At 37.8% G+C, this 15,446-nt stretch overlaps 1 protein-coding gene across 1 annotated transcript in view; it reads right to left on the bottom strand.

The window, feature by feature from the left end:
* Positions 1-12,799, bottom strand: part of ITGB3BP (integrin beta 3 binding protein (beta3-endonexin)) — a gene marked incomplete at its 5' end in the record, with an annotated part of 22,714 nt that extends 9,915 nt beyond the window's left edge. Inside the window, 3 exons of the mRNA XM_009868847.1 lie at positions 1,934-2,006; positions 7,820-7,958; positions 12,757-12,799. Coding sequence (XP_009867149.1) covers positions 1,934-2,006; positions 7,820-7,958; positions 12,757-12,799 — 255 coding nt within the window. The remainder of the gene's footprint in view (positions 1-1,933; positions 2,007-7,819; positions 7,959-12,756) is intronic.
* Positions 12,800-15,446: the final 2,647 nt, after the last annotated feature.

Here is a 15,446-nt window from a genome sequence, read left to right as displayed (position 1 = left end):
GGTTCAGCAGGATTGATTTCTTATGATCGTGCAGGAAGACAGTGATAAAAGCAGGAATTTAACTAATTTAACATATTTTCTTCCTAAGAGCAGGAATTTAATCAAGAGGAAGAGCTCTCACGGACTGTTAAGATCCTAGAAAACATGATGTCTGTGTGCGGTCTGTTCTTCAGCTTAGTTCTACTATCGCCCTTTTTAAGCGAGAAATCTATTTCCCTACTGGTGTAAAGACGGTCAGCTTTCAGAGCTAACGGGTTTTCAAATACAATTAAAATAATATACAAGCAGATTAGATCATAGAAATCAAATGGAGAAAATGTAGAAATTTGCTGCTTCCTCCCACAGAAGGAAGACTCACCCTTGTAAGAACCCCCAAATTTAGAAACAGAACTACAGAGTGAGGAAAACTTATTGCTGTTGTATTTCAACGTAGGCACAGATGAGAAAATGCCAGTGCATTGTACTATACATTTTCCACCTGTAAAAATGAAGTGTGCGGAAGTTCGCATAAATGTCACCGCGTAGGTGATAGTTTATAAATGTGTTTTGCTGGCACGTCACTAACCCCTGGTCTTCTGCAAATCCTGCAATCCCTTAAAAACATACCGAATTACCAAAGGCAAACGTTTCCATGTCAATGAAGACTATGATTACTGTGATTGTTCTGCAGTTCAAGGTTACTATCACCAGGAGATAAGTTTATATGTGACTCACTGAAACACAGAAAACTCCCAATTAATCAGTTTACAGATTTCCACTGGTGTAAGATTTTATTTTTTGTTATCTGACATGTCATCCAAATTCTTGTGTCAGCCAAGCTCCATCACTTCGAAGATGCTTACTGTCCTACAACAAAGTCATTTCAAGCTACTGGTGGGAGGGGGAAACATCCTTTACAAGAAAAAAAACAACAGCCAACAAACACATGGAGAGTTCATGCACAATATTCAAAAGGAACAGCTGCAATTTCAAACATAGGAAACATAATATTGAGTTGAATAAACATCACAAATCCTATCCATTAGTAAAATAGAAATGCACGCGTAAAACAGCGAGCCTCAAGGGAATTTTCATCTGGGACATCTTTTGTCTAACTCTTAGGGATGGGTGTGTTTGTTCTGGCCAAAATAGAAAAAACATTTAGCCCAACAGCTCACTGGAGGCAGAGAAAATTTCCGTTCACTTTTCAGCTGAGATTTGGCGGTTACAAACAATTAATCATGTTTTTCGTAACAGAAAAGATCAAGCAATACTAACGAGACACTAGCAGCCTTACTTCTAACACCTTTTATCTTTCCTGCTTCCTGACATCTATGAAGTTTAGGAATTCTGCTTTCTGAATCGTCAGATACTTCACCTGAAACATTTATTTAAGTGCTTTGCAAACTGTGGACTGCCTTAAGTCCATTAATGTCAGGAAGCTTCCAGCTTAAGGTAAGATTGTGGCAGAAAAGACAAAAATTCTAAAAGGTTTTGCAAAGCAGACATGGAGTTTCGCCATGACCATCTGTGCAGAGTTTTCAATGAAAAAGTGGCCTGCATTATTGGCCCTGTGTCTTTGGCAGTTAATGCTTCCAGAAATAAAGAACGGATATTTCCAGAAGAGTCTAGAAAGGCAAAATGCGCCTTCCTTTCAGCAGTTTCATTATGATACCTCACTGTGCAGCACCATGAGTGTGATTCCTGTAAAAGGCAGCGTCATCTGCCCCACGCTGCCAGTGAAAAACAGAACCGGCTGGATGGTTGTACTGCAAACCCTGCCTTAATCTGTACTTACAACTGTAAACCTGCCGTTCAGTGCCTTTGGATGTCCAATCCCGCGGAATTAGAAGTATTAGAAACTAATCGCTGTTAATTTAAGTCCGTGTGAAATATTAATCTTTCGTAAGTAAAAATCACAGCACGGCACCCGCCAGGCACTCGATGCACTCACGCGTTCTCCTCTGCTGGAGGCTGCCCTCTTCTGGGTAACCAGCTTTTTGAATCAGTCCGCTTGGCTCCGTCTCCTGCGAGGTTCACATGAAAGAAAAGAAACAATAACAATGAAAATAAGATATTGGGTATTTGAAGCACATGAAAAAGGTGTTAGTGCGAACCGTGACTGTTTGATGACCTTTCAGGAAGAGGAAAAGAAACCTCACTCACAAAGCAGGACAGATTCCCTTGTAACAGAACATGCAACATTTATGTTTTCCAAAATCTTTGGATTATAGTATTAAGTAGCTGGAAGTTGGTATAATTCCGACACATAGTTACTGTGTTCTACTCCTATTAACTACTTAAGTAGAGCGTACTAGCACAACACATTATGATGAAAATACTGCAATGACTGAGTAATGAAACCTCCGTTTTCCTTCAATAAAAAGTGCCTGTCCCCCAGCCCCATCTTCTACAAGAAGATACTGCAAATGAGTTCCAAAGGCTCTGACATGCTATATTGACAATATAATATTTTAGCTGGTCTTATGATGGGGCATGATAAATCCTAATGCCAGTTGCCATTATTCTGCATGGCGAGTCCCATTTCTCCATTTCAGGGCACTGATACTTTGAGTGGCTGCATGTTTCTGTGGAGAAACAGGAGTAGGATATTATCACACAAGTCCAACCCCATGGATTTGTTAACAGATTTGTGAAGAAATCTGATAATGATTGGACTTGATGATCTTAAAGGTCTTTTCCAATCTAGGCAATTCGGTGATTCTGTGAAAGGCCAGGCTCAGGTGCGAGTTGCCTTTCTGTCACTGCAGCTTGGGCATTCTTAAATGACCAGATTCCAAGAGAAGCATTTAACACAGACTCATCTCCCAAAGCAGGTGGACAGAGGGATGTTTTCAGCGATGCTGGTCAGATTAAGAAAAGTAATGCTGCACTAAAATAACATTTTTGGCTTGCTGTCTGCTATCTACTTCCGATTGTTCAATAGCCCTTGTTACGTACACCGGTTTGTGTAACAATACCCCTCTGATCACAAATGACTTTCTCATTTTGCATCTCTTTACACAACTTAATACAACCTATCCAATTGGGACAGAAACCCTGTTAGACCAAAAAGAGATTAAAATTTTACTGTGTGTATCAATTAATATTGTTTTTAAAGTCAGTATGTTAGCTTGTCAATTCTGTTTGCCCTCCTCTTGGTCTCTGAGGAGGGCGACGTAGTAGAAGGAAAAAGTACTGGATGCCTCTTAACTAACACTTAAAACTCAGTATATACTACCACGTTTGATAGGATCCCACAGCACAATTGTCTTCGGTGAATCTACTGGAACTAGCAAAGCCATAATTACTCAACTATTCGTGGTATCGTGCTCCACACGATCTATATGGTCACCTTTCAAGGCTCGGTCTGTCTAGGTTCCAGCAATAAAGAGGCTACATCTGAACAGCAGCAATTATTTCTGTTTAATTGTGGCTGAAGTTGATATCGAGGACTTTTTGTTACTTCCACCTCAGGAATTTCTCCCCTCAACAGCATCTTTTTCTACTGCAACGCAAACACTCCTTTATTTGGACCCAGTTTTCTTCTCCTGTGCCATGGGTTTCTGTTCTCATTGACAATAAAACGGTGGAGGTGTAAGCATACATATGAAGGAGGCAAGGCATAATCACAAACTCATTTTTTTCCGATAACAGTTTAAACAATGAGATCGTTAGTGCACTTGACGATTAGTGACTTGGAATTGCATCCCAGTAATTCAGCTCCAGAGCGCACCGTGCCTGTAGCCATTCAGACTAGACTCATCTATCCAATACCCAAGAAAGATCTTATTTTTTTCTGATGCCAAAGGAGTTCACAAGGTGCTTTGAATTAGTTCCCTCTTGTCCCTCCAACAGATACACATGCATTCTTACAAATGCTTCGTGCTGAACAGCTGTTATTTTAAGGTGAAATTCACCTTTAAGTGGAAGATTTGGAGGAAACTACAAGAGGTCCTCACTGTGGTTTTAACAAGTGTGTTGGTCCTAGAAGAAACCCTTGGGAACGAGGTGCTTTTCATGTTTCATTGTAACGCGTGCCCTTTATGACACCAGACTGGAAAAAAAAAGAGGCTACACTAAGCATTAAACACTTAGATTTCTTTTGGCTGGATCTAAATTATTACATACAAGTATCAGCACTCAATGATAAATTAACTTTTAATTTTAATTTTTTTTAAAACACTTAGAAATACATCAGAATGACAAGGTGCAATAAAAGTTTAAGCTGTTCCACTACAGTGGCTAAATGTTAAGACCCCAACAGATTTCATTTTAAATCTAAGTACTTGCAGTACTTACACTTAAATCAGCCACCAGTTATCAAACAGATACTAACCTCAGACTAGTCCTACGGAATGGCAGAAGCCTCAATTGATTTGAATAAAAATACAGTGATTTAAAATAAACCTAAAAAGTGTTAGCTAACCATGATAAGAAACTAGTGACGATTTAGTGTTCTGTTATTTTAGAAATTCACATCATAAATGAGTCGTGAGATTTTTGGGTAGTTAGGCAATATATATATCCTCAGGCAGCCCAACAGGACATACACGGGACAACACGATACAGACCCATCATTTTGTATTTGGGTTGCTTCGGGGTTTCTCCTAAAATGCTGCTGTTGAATTATCTTGGCATTCTGTAGGGATTTAGTCTTTCTGAGGCACTGCTCCATGCTATTATTCAAAAAGAAAGTCACATTTGCAAGACAAGTAGTTTCCATCTGTCTCCTTGGCAAGACAGACGCGTGCTACTTCGCGTGCTTCACAAAGGAAGTTTTCACAGCTAATGACATTACTTTTGTAACTAGTGGTCACAGAAAAACAGAATATAGGTTATATTCTAACACCTCACAAGTGAAGTGTGTAACCTATTAAAGCACTCCAACACTTCAAATAAAAGGGTCTTTTCAGAAGGAGAAAAGAAATTGTGGGATTTAACCTCTGATACGAGAGGAAGCCTTACATACAATCATCTAGTAGCTGTATGAACACGGGAAAAAAAAAAGATGGCTCGTACTACATTACTGAATAATTATCCATCTAAATGTCAGCTATGAGCATGTGATCAGTCTTTTTATAGGCAAAAAGAATGTTCCCCTATGTCCATACCTAATATCCATATGGAAATACAGTACATGTTCACCTTTCCCATTAACATCCTAATATATGGGCATTTTTTTCTCTCCCCTGAGAGAGAAGGCGTACAACACAAACGCAGAGATGCTGAAGAAGTTTTAAAACTCGTAGTGCATTTAAGTGTTTGTGTAGTGTTACGTGTTTTGTCGCCAAATGGCATCGACTACAACTAAAGGAAAGAGGTCGTTAAAGAAGGTTAATGACAAACCTGTGGGGATATTTGAGTGAACATTTCTAAAGAGTCACGGCATTTTTAATCTTGTACCTGACTGCTATCATTATATAGAATTTAAAAAGCCTTTTGTAAAGGCAAGTGTTATAGTGCAGGTGGATATCCAGGCAGGCTGAGGGACAGCAGTACCATCACATCCTGACACTGGATTTGATGCAAACACAAAATTTTCTAAATTTTCTTCTAAGTGAAGTAAGTGGAGACTGCCATAGAAATCTGACCTGGGAATACTTGGAAAATATCTTTCTCTCTGTAGAAAAACAGAGTAGATAAATATATATGTCGAAGACCGAAGTTCCCCAACAAACTAAGTCAGAACGCTGCTCACTGGAAGAGTTACTTTTCACAGTAGGAAGCAAGTTGGAAAACAGTGGGTTTAAATTGCTGTCTTCTCACTTGGTTTAAATTCTAAGGAGAAAATTCAACACGTAATCAGGGGTATCTGTGGGACAATGCTTTAAGCAACTTTCTAGAAGAGGAAAATAATCACAAAGAGAAACTGTTTATAGACTTTTTAGAATGCAAGGGTGAAAAATTTAAAGGGGTGACTAAATGTCATGAAAGATTTCTGGATGGGAAGCAAGAGTGTGGAGATACCGTGCAAAAAAATCATTTTTTATAGGAATAAAGCAGCAGCTGTTGGTTTTGAGAGAAGGAATTGTTCTCAAGACCGGGTAGGTGCTGCAGCAAAGATCCTTACTTTAGGGCTTACTCCCTCCATGTCAAACCAGGAAGTGCACAAACCAAGCCTTTCACTGCAAATATCAAATAGTTCTCAAAGGGCCACAAAATTAAAGACCCATCAAGTGCATACATCTTAAATCTTGTGAAAGCAAGGGTCTTCTAAAGTACAGGTCCCTTCAGCATATCAGGTGAGCACACCTAGTTGAGACATGATACCACTCGCTGAAAGAATGGGAAAAAATTAGTATAATTCATCCTCCAAAGGCTTCTTGGAATGTCAGTGGCTAAACCAGTCATTTTTGTCCTATTCCAGGGGAAATGCAAAAATTCCAAAGCATTGCACTGGCGGAGAACAGCTGTTCTGGGGAGAACTGGAATCAGCAGAGAACTTGGTAGGCAAGTTGTGAATGTTCTGAGTGGCAGCAAGTGCTCACTCACCTGTGTTAAAACTGTTTGACAAACTGGCAATGAGGACAAAAAGCTGGGTCATAATGAAGACTGGCAGCGCGATAAAGAATGAGGATATAGCTGCTTCTGTTGAATTTCCTCACACGATTAGTAATTAGGAAAATAATCAACCAAAATCCAACACCTCCACACGCAGGCCTGTAACTGTACATGGCTATACTGGCACCAAAACCCCGAATAATTCCATGCTTCCTCAAGTACTCCGCTATTTTTAAGAAGGAAAAGGGATGTAATGCTCATAAATTACAGTGTTTTCAGCTTGAAGGTTTCCAGTAATTTTGATTTTTTGGTCAGCCAGCTTTGACAGAATCCCAAAATTTCGCACTCCTTTTAAAAAAAATAAAATCCCTTTTCTCCTGGAGGAGAAAATCCACTTTTGCAGATCCATCAAGCGAGCACACGGTGCAATAGCTAGTGCAAAAATCTGCAGACATCTAGATAAATTTCAAACAGTGGTTATCCTATCCTGCTTAGAATATTTCTACTCATCATAATTCATGAATGTTAGTGAGGCCTCAATTACTGCGCATAAATTCCAAAATACATGGGGCATAAAAAGCTCTTTAACCCAACAAAAAGACATAACAAGAACTGATGGCTGAAAATTAAAGCCAGATCAATTCAAAATCAGAGAGGATTTATTTATTTTTTTAAATAGTGAAGGTAATTGCACAAGGAACCTGCTAGCAAGGGAAGTGATGTTTTTTTATTATTATTATTTAAATAATCTGAAGTCTTCAAATCAAGACTTAACTGTCTTTCTAGGAGTTGTACTGCAAGGAAATAAAAGCTCTTGAGCTCTATATGGGAAATATGACAAAAAAGTCTCTTTGTATATTTTTTTTTAATACAAAAAAAGTCACATCGGGTGACCTAATGGTTCCTTTAAAAGACCACAGCCTATATAGCCATAAAAGCAGGCTGGTCTGCTGAAAATACACTTCTGTATCAAAAACTGTGACTGTGTAAATAAGTGGACATACATCCTAAAGTGAACTGGAAATAATATAAAAAGACATGTTTCCTGACAGCTAACATTCAATGTTATGTTAGATTAATTAAAAATTGCCTTTAAGTGCCTTACTGCAAAAAAAAAAAAAAAAAAAAAAGGCAAAAGAATGCAAAGCAGAAGAGTTAAACTAAGATTTATACTGAAAAGATTTAAGCTTTAAAAAACAACATTGGCTTTTCCAAAAGAGATTGAAATTTTTGAAGAGGAAAAAGAAATCAAACATACCACACGAGACGCAAGTTACTAAATCAAGCCACCAACCAGGAAAACGTTGCAGTAAGACAGACAGAACATTCAACGAACCGTTCAATGGGTGATCGGTGAGATTTCGTTCGTTATGACTCATGGGAGATGAAGACGGACTCATTCGGCGCGTTCCTGTTGTCGGCGAGTAAGAGTTCAGATTTTTCTTTCTGGTCTTCAGAGGTGTTGCGTCGTATGGCTAAAATGTAGCAAAAGGCAAAGAATCTAGATGAATGTTGGCTAAAGATAAAGAATGTATGTCCTACAACAGTTGTAGCCGTCCCTTCTCCAAACTAAACGCATTCTGGCCTCTCCCTTTCCTATCAGTAGAGTTACACGTTGCACCCCAAACCAGACAAAGCTTCTCTGAACATTTCCTAACTTTTAGTGGATTTTTCTAAGTAATTCCTAATTTGACGTGCTCTCATGTATGGAAAGTTTGTGTCAAATGTCGCGGTGGGTGGGCCCACCAAGCCACCCTATCACTACTCCTCTTCATGAACATTAGTTTTACTAAAAAAAAAATAAGAAGCCCCTCAAACAGTAGCCTCCCAGTTTTCATAAATAAAAAGTATGTGGTTTCCAGAGACTTATGTATTCTGGTATTAACACTTGGGGCTTTGTTTATTTTGTGTTTTTGTTTTTTTTTAAAAAAAATCCTCCAAGCAGTCAAAACCTGGTATTATTTTTCCTACAGCATTGAAAATGTAAGACACATGGACTATAAGCAACATTTTTTAGATTTTAATTCTATCAAAAGACTTATTCCTAATGATTTTCTAAAAATTGAAAAAAACCCCTGTGAGTCCCTCAAGCCCAAAATTTTGTCTTGAGCTTAGGATTTCAACATGATACAGAAGGATGTCTAATGATACAGAAGGAGTTATTTAATGATGTTAAAGGAATTGCGCAGGGAAGTTTTCAGAAGAACTAGCCTGTAATTCTGAAATGTTAACTGGGATTATCAGTTCACTCTCTAGACTGGATGCTGAACTACAACTCTGAGCAATCAGGATTTCACGGTACCACTAATGTACAGAAGAAAAAACAACAAACCAAGCCCATGCTTTGTTTGCAGGTAAAGGGTTTCAGCTCTAGTAACAATCTGATCATGACTAAGAAGTCCAGCAGCTTTCAAACATCATCAGTGACTCTATCCAAAAGGAGACACGTACAAAGAAATAGAACACACGGAGCGCTTAAAGAAGACTCTCTTGGCATCAGCACCATCTTTGTGTCACCTGAAACTCTTAGAAACCACTGATCAAGTGGCTACGGGTTTTTCCGGGTAGCTTTCCCACTCCTGCCTCCCTTTTCGCTGTATTAACATCTGTCGTGCAAAGAATAAAGGGACATCTTGGGCAAACCCACTTTTCCCAGTCCCTTTCCAAGTTTTGCCAAGGGCTTCAGGAAAGGCTGTCTAAATTCGTGGGAAAGGCTGTCTAAATTCGTAAAACAGATACGTTTTTCTACAGTTTAGTGACATTTTATTTTCTCTTGGAAACATAGAATCATTAAAGCAAATCCCACAAGAAAATAGAATAAGAGACTTCTCCGTTTTTTAATTTATGACAATTCTGGGGCTTAGAATTTGAGGAGAAGCTAATTTATCTCTGTTTTTGCAACTGTAGCAAGCAAAAGAATGGCTCATCCACCTCCTAACCAACCAACCTCTTCTACCAGCTGAAGCCTCATTCCACCAGTAAAACTGAATATCCATCATTTGTCTTCATGTCACTCGTAACCATCACTCAACTTCATACAGTATTTCTTTATCGGAAGCTTTATTGTACATGATTATTCTGTAATCTCTTCAAGTTCCATTTATCATTCCGTTGATTGATGTCAGAAAAAGTATAATAGGTAAGCATATTCCACCATTTCAATACCATGAATGAAATACATGATGAGGATTTGGGGTTTGTATCCATTAAAGAACAACAGCACTTAAGCCAAGTTGGGAAAAAAAAAAGACTAAAATAAATAAATCTGAAAACCTGACATTTGCATTTTGGTAACTGATATCTCCAATACAATTTCAAATTAATTATTTTGTTTATCTAAATAATTAATTCCCTTTCCATACTTAACCATATGTTGTCCTGTTTTGCTGGAATAAGACCCTCGAGCTACTCCTTTTTAAACCAGATTTAACACAGGGAATGTAAATCTTCAAGTCCAGTTAGAAAAAAACAAAACTAGGAAAAGGCTACATTTCTTTACTGAGTAAATTAGTGATGGAAAACATTAATGTTTAGAAAACTAATCTTAAATAGTCGAGGTGGTATAAGGAATCTGCTCCTAAAAAGCATACATTTAGAGAACAACGAATAAAAAACTAGGAATGCAAGTTGTACCTAGAACTATGACGGATAAATAAATAACCCTCAGAAGTTTTCTTCCCCATTCCAGAGAGTTGGCAGCTGATTTAAACGTCCTGAAACACAATATTATTTTTTCATACCTACATGGATACGCATACCTGTATGAATGGGTTTTTATTACAGCTTCTACTACTTCCTTGACTTTACCAAAATGTCAGGATGAGTTCCAGAAGTTAACGTGTCACATAAAAGTCTCCATTACTGGCTTTCAGTTTACCACACTGTGATATTATTAATTTCCTCTTGATTATAATAAAAGTATAAAGCATGTTCAATATCTCCTCCAAAAAGAAAAGGGCATATTCTTATTCCTTCTCTTCCCTACTGAACTCCTATCAAAACATCCTGATCTTTTCATCTCCTTCCCTTGAAGACATTTCTCCTGCCACTTGTACCACAGCCGATGTTCACACTCATTTGCTTGCACAGAATGACAGAGGTTCAAAGCACAATTTCTGCAATTACACTTCAAAACTGAGTGACAGTACCTTCCATTCTAATTCAGGTGCTGACAAAATACTGATTTATGCAATGGCGTTACCCTTCCTGTGCTGCTTGCTAGTCTATTTGTGATATATCTTACCGTAATTTTACACAAAGCTGCAGTTTCGATGGTTTTCTTCTCCTTCTCTGCCTTAAGTGGTTACCCTGAATTTAGAACCTAACAGTGTTACCATCAGTCATCAGTAATCTGGTTTACACCACATTTCAAAAGATTTAATTTGCTGCCCACCTGTCCAGCTTTTTTATAGCCCTTGGACACTGCTCTGTCTTGTTTTAATCTTAAACACCCTAAAAAAATTTCAATTCAGCTGTTGATACTCTTTTTGCAGGGTGTCAATATTTAAACAATACCTGATGGAAATCTTCATTGTGTTGCCATCACTATTTTGTCACATTCAAGCAGGTTAAAGAAATCGTTTTCAAATGCAATAGTAATTACACTAGAGCATCAACGCCACTTTCGGCCTTTAAACGTCATCAAATTTCTTTTGTAATAGGAAGAATCTCCAACCTGCTTACACTTTTGGGACATTTTCCTTGCTTGAACAGCAGTCACCTCAGCCACCAGATTTCAGGATATGAACTAAGACTCCTTTGAGCACCTACCTGGAAAAAGTTACCGTAGCAGTCAGAGGGCAGTATTTATTTGGCAGCAAGGAAGAAGAGTCTTAGTGCAGCTATGCAATTTTTTTTAAATGATACCACACTAACTCTACAAAATCTAAAAATACTAATTGTGATCTGGTAAGGTGTGCTTTGGGTAGTCTGGCCAGCAGGTGGAACGAGGGCCTCCCTGCAACAAAGGGAAAGAAATTGTAGGAGCAGCAACGGATGTGGCACAGCTAAACCAGATACCTCACACAAACCACGTGTGTTTATTACCTTACGCTCCTTCCTTCTTCCTACGATGTTATTTAATTATCTGAGTGAAGGTAACCATCAAGCAACCCCTCTTACAGGGAGGGGGCAGGGAAGGAACAGCTTTAAGGCAGAACTGCGTGCAATTTCAGCTGGACCACTCAGCTACAAAAACGTTACTACAGCCCAAGAAACAGATGCAAAATTACAGTCACAGCTGCATTCTGAGCAGAACAAGTTGGGTAATGGTACACTAAGCTGCTAATTAAATTGCTAATGATTTTTTTTAGTGCTGCTGCAGTATTTTGCCACCTTTGTTTAAAGTAAAAAGCAACTCACAAGCCCAAAAGTATCTCGAAAATTTTTAAAATTGCAAATTTCTGTTTTGCTAAATGCCAGTGAGACCCCCAAATCTGTGCTGCACATAAACAAATCTCTTCAAAATGACACTGACACAGATGTGGATATATTGGGAGCTCATTTGCCAACGAGCTCTTTCTCTCTCTATTATACTTTTCCAAAATTTTCCTTCCTTTAAACACTGCCATCCTCACCAGCTCCCTGGTATTGATGTCTGCAGCAACACTCACTGTTGGTAGGAGCAAATAATAAACTGACATATGTCATGACATGCTCGTGCTGGGAGCATGCTATAGCTGCATTTACAAAAAAATAATAGCAACAGTACAATTTTATTTTTATTGTGATAACTGTGGTGAAATTTATTGCAGTGTTAGTACTTTATTGTTTCATTATGCCAGATTAGCGGAGGGAGGTAATTATATCCTTGATTTGAGAATGCCTTTAATGTTTTCGTTTCAATTTTGCGGTTTATAATATGCAGATTACAGCATTATCGTAATTCCATATTGCTACGTGTACAATTACATGACAGAACATTTGCTTCCAGGATAATGGAGCTAATTTCTAATAAATGACTTCACCGAGGATCTTAACTCATTCAGCTCTTTGGTAAATAGTGATGGCAATAAAAACATGCACATTTCTCCATTATTTTCAAGTGATTCACACAGACGTACATTACTTAAAGCCAGGCAGTTCTACGACAAATGGAATATAATAAATTTTATACTAATATTTTCAGCAGTGATTTTGTGCCTCGTTAAGATTTTTCTAGACAGCATCCAATCTGTAACAATATATACGCAGCTCTAATGAAGTTTCATGTTTATACACACATGTACATATATACACAGTCCAAATGATTCCATATACCAAAAAAATACTTACATTATCTTTTTTAACAGTGTCCAACTTCAATGTTCTCTTAACTCTGCAAGAGAAAGAATGGACAAGTTTTACGGTCACCTAGACACAAATTGTTTAGTGGCAAGGTCTATAATCTGTAATTTTAAAGACATTTTCCTTTCTCATGTTTCATGGGGTTTTTTTAATACTACAGAAAAAAACTTGTCTCATCACAAGCAAATACATGAACTGATTAAAATACTGTGTGACAAAAATGTTGCTTGTTTAGAAGGATAAAGCATTTTCCTAAGAAAATGCAATTCTCCATTTTATACTAGAGATAAAAATCAAGACGCTGAAGCAAAATCTCTTCCTCAAAGACTATAAAGAATGAAAAAAATTATGCAAAAGCATGATCATTTACATACCTTCTGAGCAAGGGTTGAAATTATTTTGCCATTAGCAGAAATAATGTATTAGGCATTTAAAACACAGATACAGCCAAGGTGAAAAAAGTAGTTCTTCCCATCATTTTAGCTTTTAACATGATTCAGTGCTACCAGACTATGACTTAAGTGGGGAACAGATGCTCTATGTCTTTACAGGTCCCCAAACCATAAGAAACTATTTGCTACTCTTCTTCACTATACTGATTCAGGAACCCACCGAGCTCCTGCTGCAAAATCTGCTCTGCTGAACTGGATGCCCAGCTGTTAATGGCAACGCTAGAAGAGGAAAGCTGAATATTTATAATACTTTATATCGTACAGCTGTCTTCAAAAGAGCAGTCATCAAAATTTTATTGAATGCCGACTAAATGCTCAAAGGAAAGAAAGGTCAACATAAATTAAGACTATTTTTCCCAGAGACAACTGAAACTTTTGAAGCGCGTTCCTAAATCTCAACGATAGCTTACAGCGTTGTATAAAACAGCAAGGCAAAAAAGAAAATTATAAGAACAGTCCCCCAAAACGTATGTATTATATCACATTAAAGTAGATGTAGAAAACACATAATATTTCAAGACCTTAGCTCACAGTTTTCAGCTTGGAAAAGAATGTTTTGACTTGTAAGGAATTAAGATGACCTCATTCCAAACATATCCTTTTAAAATTCCTGTTACTGTTTCAAATCTCTAAATTAAAGTATTGGAAAAATAGAAGGAAAACACATCTTTGAAATGTAACTCAGGCAACTGTCTTCTATTAATACTGTTTTACAACTGTCTCTATTACAAAAAGGGTAAGGGAAACATTCTGTCTTAAAAAGCCAAGTAAACAGGTAACATTTAAATTAAAAAAGTGTGTGAACTTCTTGCCAAAGGGCAGTCGAAGCTGCAATAGTTTGATGGAATTCTTTACAGTGTATTTCTTTTCAAAATAGAAACCCATATTGCTTAAGGAATGCAGACTCCATTACACCTTCCACCCCACTGGCAGCAGAGAAACTTTTTATATTTATTAATATATCTCCTCTGAAAGGATGCTCTAGGGACCAATGCATTTGCATGTTATACTAAGGCATGTTAGGATGGAAGTTTTTATGATGGACTTCAAAAAGAAGCTGGAAGCCAAAGTAAATCAGAATCTGGAGTCGGCGTAGCTGCAGGATGGAGATAAATGAGAAACTACACAAAAACCCCATTACATTATAAACATTTAGAAAATTTCTTAAAGATGAAGTTGTGGACTGGTCAAGACCATTTTTTGAAGTCTGTCAAGCACTATGTTCATCAACGAAGTTTCAGGCAGCCCAAATTTCTCTCTGCTGGCTGCAAAACCCCTGCAAACACCCTGAGCTCTGGCGATGATGAGGCAGCCTCATTCCAGGCAAGGAATCTGATGCTGAAAGGAGCTGCACGGATACAATTTTGACCTCAGGAGGTCAACCTTGCCTTGCTTTTCCCAATCCACCCGACCCAGCAGCCTGGTTTGCTACTGGGCTTTTTGGTTTTTTAGGGATTGTCTTTCTGATGCCATAAAGCAAGAAGGTAAATCTCAAAATAAGTAAAAATCTGTGCTTATAGCCTACACACCGCCCATGGCTAGGACCACTGAAACAAAATTAATCCAGACACCTAACATGAAGACCCAGCTGGCTAAAGGGTACTCCCTTCAGATCTTTTGTAAGAAGAACATGGGAAAAAAATCAATATGTGCATCTAGATGCAAAAAAACCACCTTGGAAATATCATGGAGGAAGAGCACCAGCTTTAGTTAGGTTTAGCTTTTTTAAATGGCTGGAAAAGTCTTGCTGTGGCTACGACATAGAATCAAACATCAGAGTTGCGAACAAGAAAAGGAGACAAAAAGACGAGGTGATGACAGTACACAACAACTTACTTAACCGAGTTTCCTACCCTTGAATTACTTCACAATTTCCTGACAAGCCTTGATTTATTTTCTTAACTATGCAGAGTATGATTGTATATGTTTATAGCTAGCTGTGCAACCTGCAGTGATTATTTTTGCTCATAATATTTATTGGGTTAAAGAACTACAGATTAAGTGTCTAGCTTATCGTTCATCTATCAAGTTGCTGGTTCTTTGCTAATACTGGGAGACCTTTATTCACTTGAATAGTGCTTTGATGATACTACTTATATGAGGAACTGCTTAACAGTGAGAGTCTAGGTATGCTATTTACAGTCCTATATAGAAATGGATTTTTAAAATATTTTAATTCCACATACACTTAACTTTCTCTTCATAATTCATTTATGAATGAATGCG

This window comes from Apaloderma vittatum, unplaced genomic scaffold (assembly GCF_000703405.1).
Source record: "Apaloderma vittatum isolate BGI_N311 unplaced genomic scaffold, ASM70340v1 scaffold20054, whole genome shotgun sequence".
Classification (NCBI taxonomy): domain Eukaryota; kingdom Metazoa; phylum Chordata; class Aves; order Trogoniformes; family Trogonidae; genus Apaloderma; species Apaloderma vittatum.
This window is presented reverse-complemented; position numbering and strand designations above follow the sequence as displayed.